Source organism: Triturus cristatus, chromosome 8, assembly GCF_964204655.1.
Source record: "Triturus cristatus chromosome 8, aTriCri1.1, whole genome shotgun sequence".
Lineage (NCBI taxonomy): Eukaryota > Metazoa > Chordata > Amphibia > Caudata > Salamandridae > Triturus > Triturus cristatus.
This window is the reverse complement of record NC_140591.1, coordinates 874,736,112-874,762,433: the sequence shown is the minus strand read 5'-3', so window position 1 is coordinate 874,762,433 and position 26,322 is coordinate 874,736,112. Positions and strand designations below refer to the sequence as shown.

Here is a 26,322-nt window from a genome sequence, read left to right as displayed (position 1 = left end):
CTATGCATGTAGGAATCGCTATTCAAATAGCGATTCCTTAACTTTCCTTAATTGCTACTAGCAAATTGCGAGTAGCAATTAAGGAATGCCATCCCAATCATTCCTATGGGCCTCCAGGCCCATAGGAATGAATTGGAGATTGCATGAGCAAATAGCGAGTACCAGTAGGTTCTCGCAAATTGCTCATGCAATTTCAAGGGTGCAAGGGTGTCAAAATGACACCCTATTGCACCCCTGAAATTGATATGTGCACATATGTTGCACACAGACATGCTCTAAGGGCATGTGTGTGCGCAACATGAAACTTTGAAAAATGCACAAAAGTGCATTTTTCAAACTTTTAGCAAATTACCATGCAGTTCATCTTCATGGTAATTTGCTCCCCCTATTAGCGAATTCGCTAATTTTTTAACTTTCATGCATTGCATTTAAGGAATCCCAAATTGAGATTCCTTAAATTAAGGAATCTCAATTTGGGATTCCTTAAATGCTATCGCTATTTAAGGATTCCTTAAATAGCGATTTTTGCTTTTGGGTTGATGCATTGGGATTGGGTATTTTTAACTCAATACCGGGAGCTATTAGCGAATCGGTATTTTACCGACTGGATTTTGGCTTGATGCATGAGGCTGCTAATGCTACATTGTGACATTAAAAAATCACTGAAACAATGCAGAAAAGACAGACCACTTACCGGTAACTGTGTCATTGTTGGGTTCTTTCCAGTCCAATATGACAAACGAAGGACACCCCTCAACAGCAATAACAGTCAAATTGGAAGGAGAATTCTGTGGTGGACTGGTGGCTTCGTCTACATTGGTCGCCAGTTCATTTGGGAAATGCTTCATGGTCTCAGTAATGGAGCATGGAACTAGATCCTCTTTTCTCATATATTTTACATGAGGAGCTAGGAGGAAAAGACTGAAAGTTAGTGATTGTGATTTGCCCTTTTGCCAGCAACCATAGAAGATGAATAGATTGAAAACTGCACTAACAGCGTTTTGTGGAATCTTCTTGCCGGTGTGTATTACCTGCGGCAAGTAAACTTCAACTCAGTAAAATAAAGAAACTAGAAAACGTGCACATATACAGGATAGTAATTGAGCTACGTATTACAGTTGAAGGAAGTAGTATGGTCTTGGGTTGAAGGAACATGGATTCAAGTGAGAGAAGGTAATTTTAACTTGTTTTTCTGTAAGATAAGCATAGCCATTAACAGTCAACTATACTACATCATTGCACATAATATTGGCTTTGAAAATTAGCTATGGCAGACACAGGAACATGACATCCACAACGAAGTTGTGGAGTGTCTGATGGCAATGTGGCTCCTCCCTGTTAAAAGTATGCTTCTATTTGTCCAGAAATTAAATGTCACTAAATAAGTTGGGATGGAAAAGTCCTCTGTATGGAAATAACATGTACCCCTGTCTGAGTGCCCAACTGCACTATTGTCTGGATCCCTAATGCTGGTTTTTCTGTCATAGGCAAACACGGATCATGTGTGTCTGCCATGACATAGGCCAGTCTCATTGACTGTGGTGTTGTAGAACCAGGAGGGGTGCCCAAAGTACTACTCGCATAATGGTGGAAGGCTACTGCCTGCACCGGGAGTTAGCAAAAGACACACAATTGATGGACGGAATGCAGAACAAATCAAAACATTCACCCCCAGTCAAGAGATCTGGGTTAAACCCATCATTCTTTTGCTCACCATGCCACCCCAGTTTAGACCTGGCCATATGCAAATCAGTCTTGACCCCGTGCCTCATGGAAACAGTCCAGCCCGAACTGCCAAGCCAGGTCCTCCCTGGACCGGAAACAAGCATCATAGGACCGATTTCGGGGTTTCACCCCTCTTCAGCCAGGATAGCTTGATTCTATTGGCACAGTGAGCCCAGGACCCACATCTGGGCATACCTGGCGGACGTAGGGCGAGAAAGCAAAAGACACACAATTGATGGACGGAATGCAGAACAAATCAAAACATTCACCCCCAGTCAAGAGATCTGGGTTAAATCCATCATTCTTTTGCTCACCATGCCACCCCAGTATAGACCTGGCCATATGCAAATCAGTCTTGACCCTGTGCCTCATGGGAATAGTTCAGCCCGAACTGCCAAGCCAGGCCCTCCCTGGACTGGAAACAAGCATCCTAGGACAGGTTTCGGGGTTTAACCCCTCTTCAGCCAGGATAGCTTGATTCCAGTGGCACAGTGAGCCCAGGACCCATGTCTGGGCATACCTAGAGTTAAGCAGCGCAAGCAAGGTTGTGGCAGCATACCATGTAGTACTCAGTAGTAGTGAACAGGACCTTTTTACCTGTGTCACTGGAATGAGGCCTACAGGTTCACTCACCTTTCTACACTGCTGAGTGCTTAACTCACCCTTGGCCTACATCAGGTAGATCTGGAGTTGCTGCATAGCGCAGGAGTGTTGACTCTGCATTGGATATATGTATGCCTGGGAAGGGTACAATACAAGGATGGTGCAATACATGTGTGGGGTGGATGTATGATTGAGAGGAATACATTACATGAGAGATGTAGTGCTGTGTAGTGTGCACGCAGGGACCGCATATGCTGGGTGTATGTCTTCTTGAGTGAAGTACAATACATGAAGGGTGAAGAGTTGTGCAGCACGCACATAGTGAGTGTGTGTGTGCTGGCAGTGCGTGTGTTTTAAAATAAGCACACCTTGGTTGAATATCGGAGATCTTCAGTACTGAACCGTGTGGGCAGACTCAGTGTGTATACTGAATTCATGTGTGCAGGTAAATGTACAATGCATATAGGTATTAGTGCTGGACAGTAAGTGTGCTGAGAGTGTACATTGAGTAAACACGCCTGCAGTGGTTCATATGGACGGCCCTCGCTTCCATTTTGGAAAGCCCAGGCCTGCCTGATAAAGAAGTGAGAAGAGGATCCCCCCAGATGGATTTGTGGATTGCTGCATTCTTCTGAGCTGGGTGGGGAAACACTGGAGGGAAAAGGACGAGGCTCCCTTTATATTTTAAAAGAGTGCTCTTTGATTCTTGTGATAGATCAAAAGGAAGGGGCCTGAACACATCTCAGGAAGGGAGATGGGGCTGAAATGAGAATCACAAAGAGTAGGGCTGGGGGTTCTAGAATTGACCTTTTGATGCACATTTCAAAGTGACTGACATCCAGGTGTGAACTCTGGTCACTCCTATGAATTTTATTGTGAAAAATCAACTTTGGAGTCATGCCTACTGTAGCAGACATCTATCATGAATGAAGATGAAAAGGCGAAGTGCCCACTTCAAAAGAAGCAGAACACTAAGATGAACTTCAAGGATCCAGGCCCTAAGTTACATTTAGTGTCTAGAAAAGAACTATAAGAATGGGAGGTTGAGTCCCCAAAAACTGGTCACCTGCCATGCAGCCAGATGGGCTGTGTGAGAAGGACTGGGGGCCAAGGCCTTCTAGTATCCCTGCTGGGTGAGGAGAACTCACCCAGAGAAACCAAGACCAGCTGCTTTGGAGCCTGGAGCACCAGTGCCTGCCTGCTTGCCAAGAACATTGTGCCCTCTGAGGAAAAGATAAGCATTGGGAGATGCTTGGTCCAGTGGGGAGCCATACCATGAGGACTTCCTGTGCGAGGTGTGAGGATTTGGCTGTGCACCAATTGGGCAGTAGCCCCTGTGCAAGACAGTTTTTGGCTACCCCCCTGCATGTCAGGAGAAGGCTGCAGTAGACTGTGCCAAGTTTTGAGCGCTGTGTGAAGGCTACTGAGCCCACACAGCCTTGTTGCAGTGACCCCGTATGCCATAGGGGGCACAATTACTGCTGTGACCAGTGGATCTAACCCACCAATTGTACCTGAATGTTTCCCCAAGGATCATCTCATCCTCGCTGGAGCTCCAGTTCGGAGGTGGAGAATTCCCTGCCCCCTTTTACTAGGGGAAGCGCATCTTGCATTTTGTGTTCACTGAGCAGGAGCCGCTCCGATCAATGGCACCAAAATGCCAGCGCTGCTCAACAGAAAGAGCCTGAGCTACCAGGAGCTGCTGCGCCCATCGCAAGCAGCCTGACTATGCCATACTGGATCTGGACTTTGGAGCACAAGTGGAGAGGGCACTCGCGCACCGCTGAACAGTGTCATGCTGCCTAAGATGATAAGACTGATATCTGGCCTTTGAGGCCCGAGGTATTCCCTGTTGAAATTGCTGTGGCAACTAAGGCACTTTTAACTAAAAAGACTGAAGTGTCAAAAGGGAACTCTTGAGTATGGTCTAACAGTTTGCATTCCCTCATCTGGCCAGCAGTGAATAGGGAACAACTCTGATTACATTACACGAAGGAGGGTGGAACAGGAATTTGCCTGACAACTACTAAAGCCCAGACCTCAAGGGGGATTATGTTGTTGCTTTTAAGTGTTATACTTCTTTGCATGTGCAGAGTTAGAAATAAAATACAACTTTTTCTTAGAAAAGTAAGTATTTTGCTGGACATTGATGTATTGTTCGTACTGTCTGCACCTTGAGCTCCGAGTTATAAATTGAAGCTATTAGTTTATGAAATAGAAGAATTATTAAAGATGTCCATTTAAGTTAACCTTAACTAACGCTACTAAAGCAATATGAAAAAATTACTTAGAAATGTTAATTAATGGCTTTTATAAATGTGGGATTGTTAACTGAAATGTTAAAATGCTATACTTAAATAGCTGTATTTTCTATGTAAAAAGTAAAGAAGTTATTTTGTCTTTACGATCGTTTGAAAGTATATTGGAACATTTAAAAGGAATATGCTACTTACCAGTATGCATCTGTTCTTGGCATGTAGAGCTGCAGAGTTGTACACTTAGCATAGATTGCCATCTGGTGTTGGGCCCGGATGTTTGCAGTTTGTTTTTCTTCTTGGACAGTCTTTGGAAGTCACGAGTTTGGTGACTCCTCCTTCGGTCCGTACTGCGCATGGGCTTCGGCTCCATCCTCAGATTGTTTTTCGCCAACAGGGAAATGATGGAGCTTGGTAATCACAGTGAGAAACCCATGTGTGTAGTATCTAAATAAGATGTACTGGAACGGATACAGGTAGCCGGGGAGGCGGGTGGGCGTGTACAACTCTGCAGCTCTACATGCCAAGAACAGATGCATACTGGTAAGTAGCATATTCCGTTCGAGGCATATGAGCTGCAGATTGTACACTTAGCATAGATTATATAGCAGTACCCAACCCTAGAGGCGACCACCGGTATCCGTTGCAGTGGTTTGAAATAGTGTCTTTAGTACAGCCTGGCCCACTCTAGCTTGCTGCTTGGAATGCACATCTACACAGTAATGTTTTGTGAAGGTGTGCGGTGTAGACCATGTGGCTGCTTTGCAGATGTCATCTAAGGGTATATTCCCTAGAAAGGCCATAGAAGCCCCTAACTTTCTTGTAGAATGGGCTTTAGGCGGAACAGATAATGTTCTTTTAGCCTTTTGGTAGCAAATCTGTATGCATTTTACAATCCACCTAGCTATCCCTGATTTAGAAATGGGGTTGCCTTTATGTGGTGGAGAGAAGGAGACGAACAATTGTTTAGTCTTCCTGAAGGGTTGCGTTCTTTGTATGTAGTATAGCAAGGCCCTTTTTACATCGAGTGTGTGTAAGGCTCTTTCTGCAACAGATTGAGGTTGCGAGAAGAAGACAGGTAATTCCACCGATTGATTGAGATGGAAGGGGGAAATGACCTTGGGCAGGAACTTCGGATTTGTGCGAAGTATGACCTTGCTGTGATGTATTTGTATGAAGGGTTCCTGTATAGTGAACGCTTGTATTTCACCAACCCTTCTAAGGGAAGTGATAGCTACGAGAAAAGCTGTTTTCCAGGTGAGAAACTGTAGCTCGCATTTATGCATTGGTTCGAAGGGCGGACCCATTAGTCGTGTAAGAACTAAATTTAGATTCCATACAGGGGAAGGTGGTGCCCTGGGAGGAATTACTCGTTTAAGGCCTTCCATGAAGGCTTTAATAGCGGGCACTCTGAAGAGTGATAAATGCTGTCTGTTTTGTAGATAAGCAGCGATCGCTGCTAGGTGTAGGCGTATGGATAATTATGCCAGGTTACACCTGTGAAGATGGAGCAGATAGCATATGATGTGCTGTATGGATGCATCTAAAGGGTTGATTGTATTGTTACGGCAGTAAATAACAAATCTTTTCCACTTTGCGGCATAACATGCTCTAGTGGTAGGACGTCTGGCTTCCATGATGATGTTAATGCAATCAGGGGAAAGGTTAAGGTATCCGAATTCTAGGATTTCAGGAGCCAGATCGCCAGGTTGAGCTGAGCTGGGTCCGGGTGCCTGATTTCTCCATGGTTCTGGGTTAGGAGGCATGGGGATAGGTGCAGTTTTTGATGTGGTACCACTGATAGTTGTAGTAGCGTGGTGTACCACGGCTGCCTGGCCCACGTCGGAGCTACCAGAATGAGTGTGAGGGAGTGCTGTTGTAGCTTCCTGACCACTAATGGAATTAGTGGGAGAGGTGGAAAGGCGTATGCAAATCTGCCTGACCAGTTCATCCATATCGCATTGCCCTTGGACAATGGGTGTGGGTATCTGGCGGCGAAGCTTGGGCATTTTTTGTTTTCGTGGGTGGCGAAGAGGTCTATCTGAGGATGCCCCCACTGTTGGAAGAATGGCTGAAGAACTTGCGGATGCAGTTCCCATTCGTGTAGTTGTTGCGTTTGTCTGCTGAGCAGATCTGCCATGGTGTTTTGTACGCCTGGAACGTGTTGTGCCAGGAGAAAGATGTTTTGGGGAATTGCCCATCTCCATATGCTCTGGGCTAAGCGGGAGAGCTGGGGAGAGTGTGTCCCCCCCTGTTTTTGGATATAATACATTGCAGTCATGTTGTCTGTGCGAATGAGGACTGCTTTGCCCGAAATCTGTTTTTGGAAAGATTTTAGGGCTAGAAAGATCGCCAAGAGCTCCAGATGGTTGATGTGGAGCAATTTTTGCTGTGGCGTCCATAGACCTTGCATTGTGAGGTGTAGGAGGTGCGCTCCCCAGCCGGAGAGCGATGCGTCCGCTGTTAGAATCACCTGAGGAACCGGGTCCAGGAACGGCCGCCCTTTGGAAAGGTTTGTGGTGTTCCACCACTGCAGAGAGTGATGTGTGCGGCCGTCTACCAACACCAGATAAGTCAGCTGACCCTGGGCCTGGTTCCACTGTTGTGCTAGGCACTCTTGAAGTGGACGCATGTGTAGTCTTGCATGGGGCACTATAAAGATGCAAGACGCCATCATTCCTATGAGCTTGATGAACACTCTTGCTGGAAGAGAGTGTTGGGGAAGGAATGTTTTGCGTAAGGCTTGAATGCTTGTGATTCTGGGTGAGTTTGGATAGGCAATACCTTTGGAGGTGTCTATAGTGGCCCCGAGATATTGCTTTGTGTGAGATGGTATGAGGTGGGACTTTTGGTAGTTCACCGTGAAGCCTAGCTGGTGGAGCAGTTGGATGGTGCTGTTTGTATGCTGCACGCATTGGTGGTAAGACGCGGCTTTTATCAGCCAGTCGTCTAAGTAAGGGAAGACGTGAATGTGTTGACGTCTGAGGTGTGCTGCTACTACCGCTAGGCATTTGGTAAACACCCGTGGTGCGGTGGTGACCCCGAAGGGGAGAACCGTGAATTGGTAATGTTGCCCGTCCACCACGAACCTGAGGTATTTCCTGTGAGAGGGGTGTATTGGAATGTGAAAGTATGCGTCTTTCAGATCCAAGGTTGTGAGAAAGTCTCCCTGACAGAGGAGCGGGAGGACTTGTTGTAGGGTGACCATATGGAAATGGTCTGAATGTATGTAGGCATTTAGAGGCCGGAGGTCCAGAATGGGCCTGAGGGTCCCGTCTTTCTTTGGTATTAGGAAATATAGGGAGTAAACCCCTAGATTTTGCTGATTGATGGGGACCTGCTCTATAGCGTGTTTTTGGAGGAGGGAGAGTACCTCCTGTTTGAGCAGTGTGGAATGTTCTTGAGACATTGGGCGGTGCCTTGGTGGGATATTGGGCGGGGTAGATGTTAGCTCGAGACAGTACCCTGACCGAATGATTTGGGTCACCCATTTGTCCGATGTTATGGACTCCCATGCGTGTATAAAGTTTTGTAGTCTGCCCCCGACCGGAGTGGAATGGTCTGGGGGGAGCGGAGGGAAGTCATTGTGTGGGCGGGGTGGCAGAACGGGTGTTGTTAGTTTTGCCCCTGCCCTTATTGTTGTTGCCTCTGTAACCACCCCTTTGGTTGCCCTTTGAAAAGGTATTTTGAGGAGGGGATTTGTAGGAGGTAGAGGTGCTATCGGTGGAGAAGCCTCTGCCTGTGCCACGAAAGGAGGAGCGTCGAAAGGAACGTTTAGAGGCTTGTGTTTGGAGTGCTCCCATAGACTTTGCTGTGTCTGTGTCCTTTTTCATCTTTTCCAACGCTTCGTCTACCTTGGGCCCAAAGAGAGTTTGTTGGTCAAAGGGGTGATTGAGTATGGACGCCTGGACTTCAGGCTTAAACCCTGAGATCCTGAGCCAGGCATGGCGACGAAGCAGGACACTGGTATTTATGGCTCTAGAAGCAGTGTCGGCTGCATCGAGGGCACACTTAATGGAGGTGTTTGTGATGAGTTTACCCTCCTGTATTAGCTCATGAGCCCTACGCTTGTGTTTCTCGGGGAGGTGCTGCATAAGAGCCTCAAGTTCGTCGTAGTGTGCTCTGTCATAGCGCGCAAGTAGCGCTTGTGTGTTTGCAATGCGCCACATGTTTGCAGCTTGAGAGGCGGTGCACTTGCCAGACGCGTCTAGGAGTTTGGATTCCTTGTCTGGCGGTGGGGCTTCTCCTGAGGACTGGGAGTTAGCCCGCTTTCTAGCTGTAGAGACAACTAGGGAATCTAAGGGAGCAGGGACCTTAATGTATGCAGGGTCTGTGGGTGCCGCCTTATACTTTTTCTCTATTCTAGGGTTTAGTACCCTGGCCCTGACAGGGTCTTTGAACACCTCTGCGGCATGCTTGGTGACACCCTTAAGCATTGGTAAGATAGAGGTGGATTTGTCCTGTATGTCGAATGTATCCAGTAAGAAGTCGTCTTCCACTGGTTCAGTGTGCATGTCCACCCCATGGTAGTGTGCTGCTCTCTGCACTAAATGATGGAACCCTAAGGAGTCCTCTGGAGGAGACGGCCTGGATGGGTATAGGTCGTCCTGAGGAATATCGGGTACATCAGGGTTATTGTAATCCTCCCACGGGTCTGGGGTCCCTGGTGGAGTGGGATCCATTGGGGCGTCCGCCGGATAATTGTCCGGGTCCCCGTCATCCGGATCTGGGGACGGGGCCGGAGAGTAGTGAGGTAAAGGTGGCGGAGACCTGGGAGGGGGAGGGGGTGGAGGAGGTGGAGGAGGTAGGGGAGGTGGTAGTGGGGAGGGCACTCTGAGGGGAGAAGTAGCAGAGTCCTTCCGTTTGGGTGGTGGAAGAGGAGCCGGAGTATCAAGGCGTCTTTTCTTGATAATTAAAGTCAATAGCCCAGTCTTTGGATCTTTGGACAGAGTCTTTTGTAAAGGGTCTGGTGTAAACAGAGCCAATGGCGTGGAATCGTCCGTCGGCACCGGTGATTTCGGAACCGAGGACTTCGATGGTTTGTGTGCGCCATGCTTTTTTGGGGCCTCCGGTTTTTTCGGCGTCGAAGGAGTTTTCGGCGCCAGAGCATCGGTGCCGACAGATTTGTGTTTGTGTTTGGTCGGCACCGAGAGTCCAGGCTTCGGCACCGGTGGCTTCGGAGTCGAGCTGGATATTGCTTTCTTCGGTGCCGGATGCTGTTTTTCGGCACCGGGCGTCGGCTGGCTCGATCCCGAGCTGCCGTGAGACTTTGGAGGCTTCGACACCGGGCCCGAAGGTGGGGTGATCGAAGCTTTGGTCTTGGTTTTGCCCAGGCCGGCAGGCGAGGGAGTAACCTGAGTCTCTTTGGTTTTGGGCGTGGGGGTGGGAGGGGGCACAGTACTCACGGCCCGCTGCGCCGGTGTGATGTCCTCCACGTCGGAGTCGTCGGCCTCGGAAGCGCTGACGACGTCTTCTTCCTGCTCGGTGTGTGTTTGCCCCGAAGCTTCGGCGCCGTCTCCGAAGATGTCCAGTGGAGCTGCAGACGATGAGTGCGCCATGGTGCGTCGAGCTTTTCGATCCCGGATGGTTTTCTTCGATCGAAAAGACTTACAGGCGGGGCAGTCTCTGGCCTCGTGTTCTGGAGAGAGGCAAAGATTACACACCTGATGGAGGTCGGTGTGGGGAAATTTAGACCCACATTTTGGGCACTTTTTGAACGGAGTCCTTTCCATCGGCCGGGACCGGAGTCGAGGAGGGCCCGAAGGCCGGTGCCGATGTACGGGATGGAGAAAAGTGCCGCTTCGAGAGATGAAGATGATGATGAAGAAACTCGAAGAAAACGAGGATTTTCCGTCGAGGCTGGAACCGTAGAAGTTCGAAGCCGGAGCACGAAGTATCACATCCGAGCCCGATGGCGGAAAAAAACAATCTGAGGATGGAGCCGAAGCCCATGCGCAGTACGGACCGAAGGAGGAGTCACCAAACTCGTGACTTCCAAAGACTGTCCAAGAAGAAAAACAAACTGCAAACATCCGGGCCCAACACCAGATGGCGATCTATGCTAAGTGTACAATCTGCAGCTCATATGCCTCGAACCTTTATTTCAGGGGTCTAAAAAAAGTAATAGATTTTTGCAATTTCAGAAATTTAGAAATGTGCAGCTAACATAATTTCGGTTTAGCTCAAGTATTTGAAGTACAATTGTCTAATTGCAGTCCCTTTGAATACAAATAGAAAATATTGCTGGCAATGAGAAAAGGGACTGAAAATGTAAATTTTTCTAGAAGTGGAAAAACGTAGGAGAAAATGCACTTATCTTTATCTGCTAGTTCTCTCGCAGGAAAAGAAAAAAATACATTTTATTTTAAACAATAAATCCTCCCACCCCCTCTGTTCAGTGGAATTAAACTTGTTCACGCTACAATGCAAGGTTAGAGAAAGAATAGTTTTGATCCTAGACCTTATATCGTTCAACTTTTGCTTTCTTTATGTATTTCAAGTGATGAAAATGCACACGACACTGTAATAACAAACATTTTCTAACAAATAATGGTCTCCACAAGATCTTGTACACTATTTTCTGTTGAAAAGACAAACTTGAATGTGAAGACAAGTATACATTATTTAACTGGTGTAAAATACTAACTGAGGTGTGGTCGGGGGATTATATTTTCTTGCTTTTGAGGGAATGTATTACACTTACCAACACTTTGTAGGTGTTGAACAAAGATCATGTCTCTCTACATGCCTCTTTCCCTCCAGCAGTAATATGCACATTTCTGACAGTGAGGATCCATGTAGAAAACGCGAAACGTTTGTAGAGCAAAGATGTTCTTTTGATCAAATTGTGTCTACATGTATAGGGCCATTTTGAATCTTCGATTGTTGGTGTTTATGTTTTGAGGGTAAACTATGTTACAATTCGAGATTTACCTGTGAACCTTGGCTTGCCCATTGGATCAAGTTCTGATACAGGATTTGTATTGAAGACCGGTTCTGTAACTGAGAAAACAGAGTCACAATAAATATGCCTTAAAACACTGTGATACAATACAGAAATGAAAATGTGTCACTGATCCTTTGTTGCCTTTAGTGAGGCTACTTTAGCATAACGCATGTTGCACACCCACTACAGCAGATCCACCACAAAGTATGATGGTGTCTTTCTGTGACATGCTGATGGTCATTTTTGGCACGAAGGTGCACATCATTTGCATAATGGAAGCCCAGGCCTCATGGTGTTCACCCTTAGTATATTGTGGGCATTCCTAATGTAATGCTGACCATTCCTGGCATAATGGTGGCCCTCGTGTAATACTGCCTATCCTTAGTATATTGAAAGGACTCTTGAAATAATGGCGACCATCCCTGGAACACACAGTGGGAATGGAATCATTGTGAGTTTAGCTGATGCAGAGTATTCGCCAAAAAACCACCCTGTCTGGCAAGCTCACGTTTAAACAATCCCTTTAATGTTTGGGGGAGCCACGGGGTTTCCCATGGTGGAGTCTCAGCTGGCTCTGCAATTGGAAACCTCTAACCTAATGGACCTTCCACCACAGACTCATCAGGTCACAGTGATGGTTTCTCCCCCTTTTTGAGTGTGGGTCCGCATCACTAGGTATCCTAACCCACGACTGCCTTACAAGGCGTGGGGTGGAGTCCTGTAAAGGTGTCAGGGGTGTTCATGTTTTTAGTTCTTCATGAACCAGCTCCTGCTTTGGAAGTGTACTTTTGAAAAACAAATAACCTTGCAGAGAAACCAAAAGAAACATGGCACCTGCTTGATACAGTTGTCTGTCATCAGCACCTGCGGCTGCAGTGAAGGCTTCAGAGATCCCGCCGGGTAACGGGCAAGGTCTAAATAGGGCAGGAGCTTCTCTACCAGGGAAGCAGAGGATAGGTACCCACACTTTTTCCAGTTACCCCCGGAATTCTCAAAAATAAGGTTTACATATTTAAATATAACTGTTCCACTTACATGCTTTACTCTCTATGGATATTACAATTATTGTTAAGTACATGTTTTTCTTTTTATTTTACTGACAATCAGAAAGTTGAGTACACAAACACTTACCTCACTGCCATATACTGCACGATCTAAGGGACTAGAAAGGTTGAGGTTTACGGGTCAGGGGAGCGGTGCTTTAATATATTGTCTGAATGTCATAGAGGGAGTAAGGTGGTCCCTATTAAGTGAATAATTGTATTAGGGCTTAAGAAGAAAATAAATTCCTTCGCCACATATAATAGAGTGGAATCTGTTGTGGTAACCCAAACTCTGAAATGCTGTCACAGTAAAACAAATAGTCCAACATAATATAAAACGTTAAAACCGTGAAGAAAAAGTTAAAAAAATAAATTTAATGAATTCGCTTTATGGTACCCCATGAAAACGCTCTTTGAGTTTGAACTGCAATGCAGCAAAATCCATGAAAACAGACTCTGGGGGTTGAGGGAGGCTGAGCCTCTGTAGTGGATGTAGGTCTTCTAATCTTTTGTGTTTATTTGGAATAACGGTTACTTTTTATTTAATCAAACAAGAGACAGTTTTTATAGTTCACGTTTTCAGTTGGTTGAGTCTTACTGCAGACACAGGAAGGAGTGCAGATGCGACAGATGTGGTGGTAATGTATGAATTCTTCCACATTTTCGTAGTACAACATTCTGGTTACTTTGGCTTTAACAGTCGGTTGCTGAAATATTAATTCCTGTCACCCACCCCAAAAATAAGGTAGACATTATTTTTCCTGTCTGCCTGTCCATCCTCACCAGGGCCCACTTGAGCAGTAGCACTTAGACTTTGCTGACCCCACATTTTGTCGGAAAATGTCTACAGCTTTCACAAAGATTTGCAGTCCGTATGTCATCCAAAAGCACGGCAATATAATGACTCCCAGCTTTTATCTTTTGTTTTAAAATTCTTGTTTGTCCATGACTGTGACGTAGAATCAGCCACACGTGGTGATGGGAGATGAAGTTCATTGCAAGATCGTATAGAAGAATAAAGGGAGTCTTGAAAGTACTATAAGCAACTGACTGGAACAGTGATGGCACGCGCCTTTTCATCACACCAGCACATTCACATACCATTAGAAAACCTCATTATACAAGCAACGCCACAAAAAACGAATCTATATGCACACAATGCCACTCGCATAATGGCAGCACAGCCACGAGATTCCTGATACTGCGCGTCCACATTGTGAAATAGTGAGCAGGAGACAAGCCTGCCCCTATGGTAACAGAGACCAGATTGGATACAGCAAAGGAGCCACCGGATGTGGAGAACAATCCACTAGCACCATTTCTCCCCTAAGAGGAGGAAAAGCACAAGGGCCCACCTAGACAATGTGACCCTGAGAGTCCAGTGACTCAGAAGCCTCTAGTCATGCCCACCTGGAGAGGCACATTCAATGCTGATGGACGCCTAGTTAGGGGGGCCGTGGCAGAATGAAGTAAGGCTAATGTGACCCTACTGATGATGCTCCTATGTTGCCCATGGACTGCAATTGTTGCTTTTATTGCTCTTTATGTGGTTGCTGATGTTCTTTCCTGGCCGCTGTGTCTTTGAGACTCTCGGGCTGCTACAGTGCATGGCATCTCTCATTTGAAATGCCAACTTCAGAGCACAGAAATAGGGTAAGAATTAAAGTTCTAGAATGCTTGGGTCCTTTGAACAGGAAAAATGTCTGAAATAGGATGACTAGCAACTTAAAAGCATAGGTGAGCCTTTGTCTTGTGTTTGAGGTGAGGGGTTCCCATTGTACACTCCCCTCCTACATTCTACATCCTCTGGCTAAAGCCAGAGATATAGGCATGGCCCCTCGGTCCCTCATATCAGAGCTTTTGGAGATCAACGGAGTATTGCATGGACATGTCTTATCAAGTACCTGTGTAAGGCCATATGTTAGCACGGGTTTGGAGTCTTCAAACCCTCGTGGCTATTCAAGGTGGATTTATTCTTTCCCTTTACTCTCGCCACGGTTCATCCCCTAGCAGCAGACAGCGGGAATGATTATTCTCATTGAAGATTTAATAATTTAACTTATCCAACAATAAAATTACATAGTGCTAATCAGTGCCCAATGGAAGAATTCTGCAGGCACTTCAATGGAAAGACGGGCCATAACATGGGTTCCTGATTTAGTGTCTAGCACTTGGTCATTCCATCGTTGTGATGCTAAGTGATATTCCAGGACCTACCCATGATTGTTTCTAAATTTATCAGGCCTCCAAAACATGTAGGGATTATGTGTGGTGTGTGAGTAGAGGGGCGGTTAGATCCATTTTTGATGCCCTCAGTTTCAGCATGGAACAAGATGTTTAGTGGCTGCCAGCTGTAAGGGCTGTAACTTAACATTTACTGGAGAACTGCCTGAAAATGACATATTCGAAAGAGATCCATCTCAAACTGGTTCTGAAACCATAAGACAGTGGATGTTCTTCCACTGTCCGGAAAATGTGAATAGAAGTGAGATCCAAACTACAGTGCTTTGTTCCAGTTCCAAGCTCTTCTTGACCACGCAAGAATGTGCTCTACAGAGTACTTGAAGAGTACCTGTGAAATCAGGACTGATGCCTCTCAGAGTCTCCAAAGGAGGATGGAACTCTAAGGAAATCTTCACTTTTTTGCTGGAGGAACTTAGGGTCTTCTTGAGGTGTTGAGATGGCCCCGGTCTGCTGGCAGAGGGAAGGAGTGTGTCTGGCCCTGTAGGATGAGAAGCCTAGTGTGTTCCAGGCACGGGTAGCGCCAAGAGAAAGCTGACCTACCCAAAGAACGAATGCAGGAGTGCCCCGTGCCTTGAAGGGGTCTCACAGTCACTATGCGCAAATTCCGTGTAATCTGCATTAAAACTTTACCTTTGGCAAGGAGCAGGGGTTACTAGTCACATTAATTAAATCTGATCTTGAATTCGTGTTGGGAACATTGATAATATATTACTGCATGCTTTAGGGTTTGCATCTTTACAAAGAACTTTACTGCAAGCTATCAAACGCACAAAAGCTACACATCTACACTCACCAGTTGGCGGGTCAGGAGCCGTTGTTGTTTTTGGTCTCGGTGTTTGTGTTCTTTCAACGATGGGCACTCGGGTAGGCCGAGGCACATGTCTTATAGATGAAGAAGGGGCCCGGGGCACTAATCCATTTCCTGGGGGCAAACCACAAATAGTAAACTTCAAAACATGAAGCGTTTGTAAACACTAATTGGGAACATATCACCACAGGTTCCAAGTCATAGGTTTTTCATTTCTGAATTACATTTCTTACAATCATGAAATTTAAAATACTATTAATAACATACATAAGTAGGTTCAATCGTTTATCGAATGCATTCACGATTAATCTTTTCTGCCTTGTTGTTCTTCTACGTCACAGTCAGTAAATGTTGAATAGTGGGTCGGAGCCTTAGAGACAAGCAATGCACTTGCCCCCAGGAAAGAACATTTCTTCCCAAAAAATTGAAATATGATCCTATACTTTTTATGACATATTTTTTGAAACACTACTCCTCTTCCTATTCGTATAGGGCCTCCTGGAGTCACCTTCCAGCATGATTTTCTTGTCTGTTCTTGGTGCAGGTCTAATGTGGGTCCTGCTCCAGCAGATTTCATTTGTAGGAGTAAATTCCGTGGGATATGCTTGTTCCTGTGCCCAATAGGGTAGACATCAACCTCGTAGGCCTAAGTCCTGCTCTAGAAGACTTGGGTTTTGTCAGGGTACTTCTAGCAAAAGGTTTTTGTTTGTAATGCTTGCACTGTAAAAATTGACGCCCTTTGGCAAATGTAAACTTCCAAATCGCAAGGGACCAAAATGACATTGAAATTTGCAAATGTATTTACAAATTGCCATTTTATCATGTGAATCCTCTCAAGCTGCAAGACAAAAGGTATGTAGAGAGGAGCCCCCTCATCACTGCGACAAGCATCAAAACGTAGGCCCAGATTTATCAAGGGCTTCTGTTGCACTTGTATCACGAAAGGCGACGCAAGGCAATGGAAACCCTTAAGTAAGATTTACTATGCCATACAGAGCCACCTTGCATGGCTCGGTATTATATAGAAAATCTGGACTAACACAAGGCAGCACAAGTCACAGCTTTGCGTTACTCTGCGTGGGGAAGGCAGTTCATTGGGCACACAAAGTGGCTCTGCGTGATAGTAAATCTAACTTAGGGGCTTGTGTTGCCTTGCATTGCCTTGCATGACGCAAGGGCAATGCAAGCCCTTGATAAATCTGGGCCTTTGTGAGGGAAAGCAGGATTCATCTGAGGGAGCAGACAATGGCATATTGAATCACAGTATTCTCGCCATGGAGAATTTTTTAAGAAGCGCAAATTATTTAGGTATCACCACATCCATGGCCCGCATCCTGTGGCTAAGACTTATCTAGGAGCATTTAAACAAGTCTAGGAATCGCAGGTTCTAAAGCTGATGATGGAGGTTAAATCTGGTACCCCTTTGGATCCTTGCACCCATTTGATTTACTCTTGACTAGCCAATACACAATGGTGCACATGCATCAAAATAGCCAATAGCGAATCCTTAATTGAAATTTTTAAGGAATCGCAATTAAGGATTCGCTATTGGCTATGCATGTAGGAATCCCTAATAAATTAGCGATTCCTACAAATTCCCTAATTGCGACTTGCAAATTGCGAGTCGCAATTAAGGAATTGTTTCCCAGTCATTCCTATCGACCTGGAGACCCATAGGAATGAATGGGAATTGCATGCGCAATTTGCGAGTACCCAATAGGTACTCGCAAATTGTGCATGCAATTTCAAGGGGGCATGGGTGCTAAAAGGACACCCTGTTGCACCCCTTACAATTTAGCCACATTGGACTGTGAAAAATCCAAAATCGCAAAATACCATGCTTTCAATTGACAGTAATTTGCGATTCTTAATTGCGAAATCACAATTTTCTTTTCTTTAATGCATTGCATTTAAGGAATTGCAATTTGCGTTTCCTTAAATGCAATTGCAATTAAAGTAATCGTAAATTTTGCGATTCCTTAATTAGCGATTTTTGCGCCGCGGCCTTGATCCTACTTGACCTGTCTGCAGCTTTCGATACTGTCACCCATAGCTCATTGATTATTAACACACTCCATGAATTTGACCTGCATCCGAGTGCCTTTCGGTGGTTGGACTCTTTTTTAAAGAATAGATCAAAGATAGTCTAGCTGGGCACTTGCAGATCTTGCTCTTTTACATCTAAATGTGGAGTCCCTCAGGGCTCCTCTTTGAGCTCCACCCTTTTTAATGTGTACGTTTCTCCATTAGGAAAAATTGTAAGCAAATGGGGCTTCAAGGTCTGCTCTTACGTAGATGATAATATCTCTGGAAGAGAAACAAGAAAAGACCCGAGGCAAACTTTGAGAATGCCTCACCGAAGTAGCAGGCTGGATGGCATCTCATTGCTTAAAATTAAATGCAGATAAAATTGAAATACTGCTATTCGTGGGGCTCATCTGATTTGGGATGCCTCTTGGTGGCCAGATTCACTGGAGGATATGCTCACTCCCAAGAAATCAGCTAAAAATCTTGCGTCATTATTGGTGACAGTCTTTTTATGCAATATCACGTTTGGGCCAGTTATGGTAAATGCTTTGGCACTCTGAAGCTCCTGAGAAGACTATTTAAATGGATACCAATAGTTTGGCGAAAGACCATTGTACAAGTTCTTATAGGAAACAGAATAGACTATGGCAATGCCTTATTTGTGGGCATGGCTGATTACTTTTTCACAGGACTGCAGGTAATCCAAAATGCCACTCCCAAATCAATCTGTATTATGGACAGATTTAGTTCTGCATCTGCTTGCTTGGTGTCTCTTCATTGGGTTCCTATACGAAAAAGAGCAAGTTTCAATTTTCAAGCCATGCTCATAATGCCATGCATAACACTGGACCTGAGATCTTACAGGCTAGATTGGAGTTTTGCAAGCCTACTCGTGACCTGAGATCCTGGAATTTAGTCCTGGCCAGGACCGAATGAGAAAGGAAAGCCAGGTCCGGTGGCCAATAGTTTTCCTTTTTAGCTGTAGTCCAATGGAATTCTTTACCCTTGGAAATTCGATTTACTGATAACTATTCTTCGCTCAGAAAGAAGCTAAAAACCTGTCTCTTTTCGGGATAACTTTCTTTCCTTTGCTCTACAGTATAGGATTCTCTCCGTGATGGTCAGCATAGGCAGTTTACTAGCACCGTGAGATCCCCAAGCAGATAACTGTTGCGCTTTACAAATATGGTAAGTAAATAAAATAAATATACCTTTAAAAAGATGGAGGTCTGCTGTCCATGTAGGCTTCTATCTCTTCATTCAAATGTATGCGGCTCCATGGAAAGAGTTTGAATAAAACAATTCCTAGATCATGAATATTCATGAGGCAGGGATTTCTGCTCACTCTTACGAAAAAGCCTCTCACCTTGTCCTGGATTAGTACAACGAGCACGGCACAAAGACCTGGCCACATAGCTAGATGCAAAACTGTGCTTAAAGATGGCACAACTCTTTCACCGGGCGAGACACTACAGCTGGCCTGGATTTTCAAAAGCAAAGGCCATTGGCTAACCCAGGACTGCTTTTGCTAAATGTTTGGAAACTCCAAATGTTTTTTGCCAAATTTGGTGCGGAGTGTTCATGGGAGACAACAGCCACAAATGTACACTTTTACATTGAAATGTAGATGGGGAATTTTCTCCACAAGTAACCATAGTCCAGATGAATGATAGTACACTACATGTTAAAGGCATAAAGTGCTCAACTTTATTCATTACAAGTTTTAAAAACAATGTTATTGTCCTTTCTTTCATCTACCAGTACACATCACAAATTCAAGCATACAATGTTGTTGGAAAAGGACCCTCTCTGAAGGGTCACACCAAACTTTTTGCCCTCCTTCTCCTCTGGTGTTCTTATTAGGGTTGGTGTAATCCTTTCTCATGGTACTGTTTACGCACGCCTTACAGTGACTGCATGGAAAGAAACCCTCAAGTTTATGTTGTTGGTGCCACCACTAGTCGTGATATCGCTGTGCATAAGTGTGTCGCTCAGATTGCGTCCCCTCCTGTATGTGATTCTAATAAGAACACCAGTATACCGTCAAACAATTTCTCACTTGCATCTCTGTCTTTGTTATATATGTACTCGAATGCCCATGCAAACTTCGCTATGAGGGCGGTACTAAAAATATGGCTAGGAAGAGAGTCTTAGAACATATGAGGGCCATAGCTAACAAAGATCCACACTACCCGATTGCAAGACATTTTGAGACACACCACTATTCTGACAGTGCCAAGCTTACATACTTTGCCATAGAACAGGTCAATGTGGGTGTACTCGGTGGCAACAGGGAACTAAAGCTGAGAAAACGTGAATCCATGCATATTATTGATCTAGGGACCCGCAACCCGGTAGGTCATGAAATTGATAATGAATTGACTATACACTTACACAAAGGGTAACTTTAGTAACATCTGATCAGAAGTACTACTCTGTGACGTGCTTGACCTCTCTGGTACTTCTGTCTGTCTAACTTCTTTAGGTTACAAATTTTCTGATATTATGAAAGTTATTGAATTTTCTGCATTTATTAGTAACTCTCTGACATTGTCTTTCTCTATATATTTTTCAGGAGGAAAGGAAGGGAACCACGGATCAGGACCGGTGACTTTTGGGATTCCTACCCTTTTCTTCGTCTGAATCTGTCTCCTGTGGTCTCTTCTGCCCCAGATAAGAAGTTTCACTGGGTTTTTTATTCAATCATATTATACTCGTCACACAGAGCACATGTGCTTTTTCACACTTGGGGATTTGCATTCAGCATTGTGATTTGTTTTCTTATAGGACTCCTTATGATATTCACTTGTATATGTGTATGCCATAACTGCTACCTTGATACCATGGGGTATGCACTGGCTACACTTACCGCTTTTTTGTCTGTGAGGGAGGCAGTCATTGACATATATGCCATGACTCTGCAGTGCCATCTACTATATTCAACTTTGATTTGGTATTCATTACAAGATGGCCGTCTCAGTCTGCCACTCTGACACTATGTCTATAATTTGATTCTAACCTCAATTTCAATGTTATTTATTTTATACTGTCTCATGTAATCTAGAGATGTGGCTTTTATGATCTATACCTCATCGACCAGAATACACATGTAAGTTGTGTCTACATTGTAGTAGAGTAGGATCTGCTTCACATGGGTACCCCCACTTTTTGCTGGTGTTTCACTGTTTTTCGACCTTAGTCTGGCTGTGCCCTGCTAATCAGGACCCCAGCCTAGCTGCTTCCTATCTAAGATGGTTTCCATATACATTAGGTACATTTCTAATTGGATTCTGGAGTGCCTTATAAGCCCTTAGTATATGGTATATTATGTACCTAGGGCATAGGTACCTCAGAGGCCTACCAGGGGCTGAAGCATATATTATGCCACCCCTGGGAAGCACTCCAAAATGGCACCACAGGTCTGCTACTGCAGCCTGGGTAAGGTGGTGCTTGCACCCCTTACAGTGGTATAGGCTACCTATATCACTTTCATTGCACACACATATAAAACCTATAAGTCACTCCTATGGCAGGCCTTAACAATCCTGAAGGCAGAGTGCTTGGTTTTTATGTGAGAGGGTGCCCCTGCATGAGCAGAGCCCCTCTGCAGTGTTCGGAGTACCTCCTCTGATGCAGTTTGTGGTGCAGCCTGACCATATACTCTTAAGTGCATTATAACCTCGCGGGAAATGCTAACTTTGGGATGGCTGCACGGAAACATGTCGTGTTTGGTGTCAAATGCTTTTTAATACTACCCCCCCCCCACCAGTTCTGGCAGCGGGGGTAGCATTCCACCCTTCTAGAGGGAAAGACATATTCACACTGGTCTAACCCGGTAGGACTTTCTACAGCCCTGGCATCACAAAATGGATGCCTCTGCCACAGACACGGGTCTGGCCTCCTGCTGCTGACCGAAACTCCGGCAGGGGAGGCCTGGACAATAGGTTTCCTGTCCCAGGGAGGTGTAACCACCTCCCCAGACAGGCAGATGTGTATTGGGGCTGGGCGGGAGCACTCTCTGGTGCTTTGAAGTCCTGCACTGGGGGCACACTTGGTGTCCCTGTGCATAGTCCAGTTCAAACTGGTTGCAGGGGCTACCTGCCCCTGCTCTGGCATGAAACTGGACAAAGGAAATGGGTGTAACCACCCCTCTTTCCAAACCCTCCCATAGGTGGGTCCCTAGAGTATGTCCAACCCCCAAACTTTGTATAAGTATGGGAAACCAGTCCTTGCGACTTTAGATTACCCTGGACGAAACTCTGCAATATATATCCTGGACCTTTGATGTTCTACTTTGCTTAGAAGACTGAAGAAATCTCCCTAGGGGTCAAGGAGTGACTCCCCTGCTTGGCAGGCACCAAAGAAGCAAATGACCCGTCTGCATCGCTGAAGCTCCCACCGGACGCCAAAGTCTTTGCATCACCAGAGGTGGATTTTCAGACTTCCCCGAGGCTACCCTGATTCCACAGCAAAGCTGAGGCCCGTGGCTATCGTGGGTGACATGGAACCGTGACCCCTGGACACCGTGAACTTTTGCAACACCATCATCTTCCTGGTCTTCCTCGAAGTTGTGCTTTGGGCTCCGAGTAGACCCATCACTGAGCATCTCCTGCACCGAAGATTTCTGGCCTCCACTCCACGAGTGACCCATGGGCCTATTTCCAGTGCTACCGCTCGAGGCTCCCTCGCGATCGCTAGCCCGTTGGCTAGTAGGTCCCCACGAAGGTAACTCCTCTTCTGATTGGGCTTTCCTGGTTATTCCAGATATGCCCCGACTTACCCTCGCTGGGTGATTCCTCCAGACCTTGCTGGTCTGCACCGCCATCCTTTCTCTGCTTCCAAGTGACTTGCCGTTGCCAAGGCTTGTTGGGTCCAGTCTGGTCGCTGACACCGCAGCACTCGACAGACTTTGTGGGACAGCTCGAATCCAGCTTCTGGTCATCATCGGCGCCTCCTAGGCCTCGTGGCTGAAGAGTCAAGACACCTGTCAACTCACCTGAAGCACCTGACATCTGTGGGCATTGGTCTATCGTGCCCTTGGTCACTGGTAAGTGACCCATACTCTGCCCCCTCTGCTTTCAGGTTCCTTCCATCCTAGATCCAGGCTTGGATCGCTTCAGACACTTCTCCTCTTCACGGCAGCAGCACTTCTTCGCCTGCTTCCATTGAAATCGACGACGCGACCCGATACCAAAAGACACCTATGCACCCGGCTTCCCTAGGTGAGGTAACACAAGTACTTCGGTGGTCCCGTAGGTGCTAGCCCTAGAACTTCCTAAGTCCAAAAGGGTTTGGTCCTGACTCATTTCTAAGTGTCTCTAATCTTTAAATTTTCAATCGCAACATTGCCCATAGAAGCTAACGGGAACCCGCGGCTGTGTTTACACACTGCACACAGCCCCCGTGGGTCCCCTTTGTGACTACCTTGGGTGGGTCCTTGGGTACCAGCGATTCTACAGGCTCTAGGCCTTGTGTCTAATTCAGTCATGGTTCTTATACCACTCTATTGGTATATGGTTTGGTACGCCCATAGGGCCCAAACGTGTATTTGTGTTATTACTGTTGATTGCTAACTTGTAAATTAAGTACTTCGAGCTCCAGTCTCATAAAGAGACTAGAGGGGTGTGTTTTATCTTAAATACATATATTTTAAATATATACCTGGTGTGGTTGTCCTTTCATTTGGTCATTCAAGAGATTATAGACTGGTAAATTCCTTCAAGACTTAGCCTGAAGGCTTCTCTCCATAGCTACCACTAGGATAGCTTTCAATAAAGGTTGTCTTTAACCTATTCACCATAAGGGGTTGTTTGCACTGATACAAGGTGCCCACTATAATTAGTGGACAGCATATATCAGGCCAACTTCTCACACTGGTGTGAAGCGTGTGGGATTCCAGCTTGCTATTATTTTACCAGATAATCTCAATTGAATTGATCAGCTGAAAACCACTAAAGGTACCTTAGGTACATATAATATCAAGTTTAGTATACAGTAAGTTCTACTGAACTTAGAGTTGTGTGTTAAGGGATAGCACACCCTTTCTACAACTCAAGAGAGTTTAGTAGGCCACACTAGTGTAGGTAGTGCAATACACCACACCACATTAGTAATGTCTAATCAGCCAGGAACCAGTGGGACCCTGCCAGAAGCCAGTGAGCTTCATCCCTATAGGTATCAGGATCTCTCCTTTGCACAGCTTAGGGCCTTATGTTCCATTAGGAAGCTGAAGACAGGCAAAAGCCCAACCATCCAGCATCTTATAAAGATGCTGAAGCTGGATGATCTCCCAGGACCGAGTGGGTCTGAAGAGGTAGGCAGAGTGGGTGGGGCAGCAGCTGAGGGTAGGCCTAGGGGTGGAAACTCCCCTGACCGAACCTCTAATGCTGACCAGACTGATGACAATGATCAGGATCTGGTGAACCCAGCTCCCCTGGATGAAGATGAGGAGGATGACAACAATGTTCCCCTCTTTGTTCCTCCAGGAAGAGTTGAAAGTAGGGCTAGAAGGGATAGATTTCTCTCAAGGGGATCTGTCCAGTCTACCTCATCTGTTCGGACCTCTGTTTCTTCTCACAGAGGGAGGGAAACCTTCCAGGAGAGGAGAGAGAGACTGCTGAAGTATGAGCAAGATAAGTTCAACCTCAGAAAGCAGCAGATGGCCCTAGATAGGGAAGCCCTAGAGCTCTACAGAGCTAGCAAAAAGGAGGGACTAGAGTCCCTTGCTGGCAGAAATTTCCTTAGAGATAGGGAGAGGTCTTATGACCATAGAAACCTAAGTAAGATTGTCCCTCCCTACCAGAGTGGGGATGACATCCACAAATGGATAACAGCCTTGGAGAGGACATGAAAAGTACAGAAGGTCCCTCAAGGTCAGTGGGCAGCAATCTGATGGCTCTCCTTTGCAGACAAAGGTAGAGATAAGCTCCTCACTGTAAGAGAAGAGGATGCTGATGATTACCAGGTCTTGAAAAGTGCACTAATAGATGGCTTTGGCCTAACGACTGAGCAATACAGGTTAAAGTTCAGAGATACCCAAAAAGCACTAAATCAGGACTGGGTTGACTCTGTTGACTGTGCCGCCAAGGCTCTGAAAGGTTGGTTATTGGGCAGTAAAGTGTGTGACTTCATAGGATTTTACAATCTGATAATGAGGGAGCAGATTCTTAATAACTGTCAAAATCAGCTGTTGCACCAGTACCTGGTAGACTCTGATCTGACCTCTCCCCAAGAATTGGGAAAGAAGGCAGACAAATGGGTCAGAACCAGGGTGAGGCAGAAGGTACAGAACCAAGGTGGTGACCCAAAGAAGCAAGATGCTAAGAACTCTGACAAGGGTAAAGACCAGAAGTCTTCTCAAGGGCCCCAAAAATCTTCTTCAAATGGGAAGTCACAGTCTAACAAGGGAAAAGGCCAAAAGAAACCTTGGTGCAAAATCTGTAAACAGAAAACTCACTGGACCAGTGACTGCACCAAGTCCAAAGAATCTACTCCAGCCACCATTGCCCCTAAGGCAACTGTCCCCCCTAGTACAACTACAATAGGTGGTGGCAATGTCCAGAATAAGGGTGTAGTAGGGTTGACCCTGGGTTCTGAGATGGACTCTTGCCTAGTCAGAGTTCCAACTCAGGCTGTGCTTGTCTGTGATGGGGGCATGGATATGTCCCCCTTTGTGAGTCCTAGTAATCTGGGCAAATACAGACAACAGCCTTTAATAAATGGAGTAGAGGCTTGGGCATTCAGGGACACAGCAGCAAGTGTCACAATGGTGACAAAAGATCTTGTGGAACCTGGGAAGATTATACTTGGTGAAATGTACCAAGTGACCAATGCTAGCAATGTCAGAACAGACCATTCTCTGGCAATTGTTAACTTCTCCTGGGGAGGGGTAACTGGCATTAAGAAGGTTGTGGTAAGTGCAGACCTACCAGTACAGTGCTTGCTTGGCAATGATCTAGAGACTTCAGCTTGGGCTGAAGTGGAGCTCAGGACACATGCAGAAATGTTAGGGATCCCTGCTCATGTCTTTGCTGTGACTAGGCCACAGGCCAAAATGTCTAAAGCTGGACAGGCCCTGGATTCTTGAAAAATGGACCAGGTGCCTCACAAGAGGAGGAGCAGTAGGGTTAAGGCAGAGCCTTCCCACTTGACTCAGAATGCTGATCAGTCTCCTCGGGGAGATGATCTTGAGCCTGAAGAAGGGACTGTCCCAGAGGAGCTTGACCAAACCACAAAAAGGAGCTAGAGGGGCAGAGAACAGGTCATCCCCCACTCAGAAATCTGTGTACAATAAAGGACCTGTTCACACAGTGAGCATTTAGTTCATATATCTATTGCAGTTGTCATCTAATTTAGACAGACTGTAGAGCAAGTGATAATGTCATCTATGCTGCTTATAGGTATGGCTCACTAATCAAAGGAAAGACAAAGGTTATTCAAACGATATAAGAAAAAGGCTGTCTCTATATCCAACAATTATATCTGCAGACACCCACATGTGATAAAAAAGTGTAGGAGAGGAGTGATGGCGCCTCACGGTAGCAACACCACAGAGGATAAAGCAGGAAGGTACTCGCCTGCTATTATTACCCAGTCTCTTGCTTACTCTTTCTTACACACATTTTCTTCCTGCGGAGTGGTGGCAGCTGATGATGAGATCTTGAGGTAGCA

General features: G+C 45.7%; 1 protein-coding gene across 1 annotated transcript in view; it reads right to left on the bottom strand.

The window, feature by feature from the left end:
* ABI3BP (ABI family member 3 binding protein) overlaps nucleotides 1-26,322 on the bottom strand; it is a 1,978,933-nt gene that overhangs the window by 225,885 nt on the left and 1,726,726 nt on the right. The window contains exons 103-105 of the mRNA XM_085622401.1: nucleotides 15,610-15,738; nucleotides 11,517-11,585; nucleotides 695-907 (exon numbers count right to left, since the gene is read on the bottom strand). Coding sequence (XP_085478527.1) covers nucleotides 695-907; nucleotides 11,517-11,585; nucleotides 15,610-15,738 — 411 coding nt within the window. The remainder of the gene's footprint in view (nucleotides 1-694; nucleotides 908-11,516; nucleotides 11,586-15,609; nucleotides 15,739-26,322) is intronic.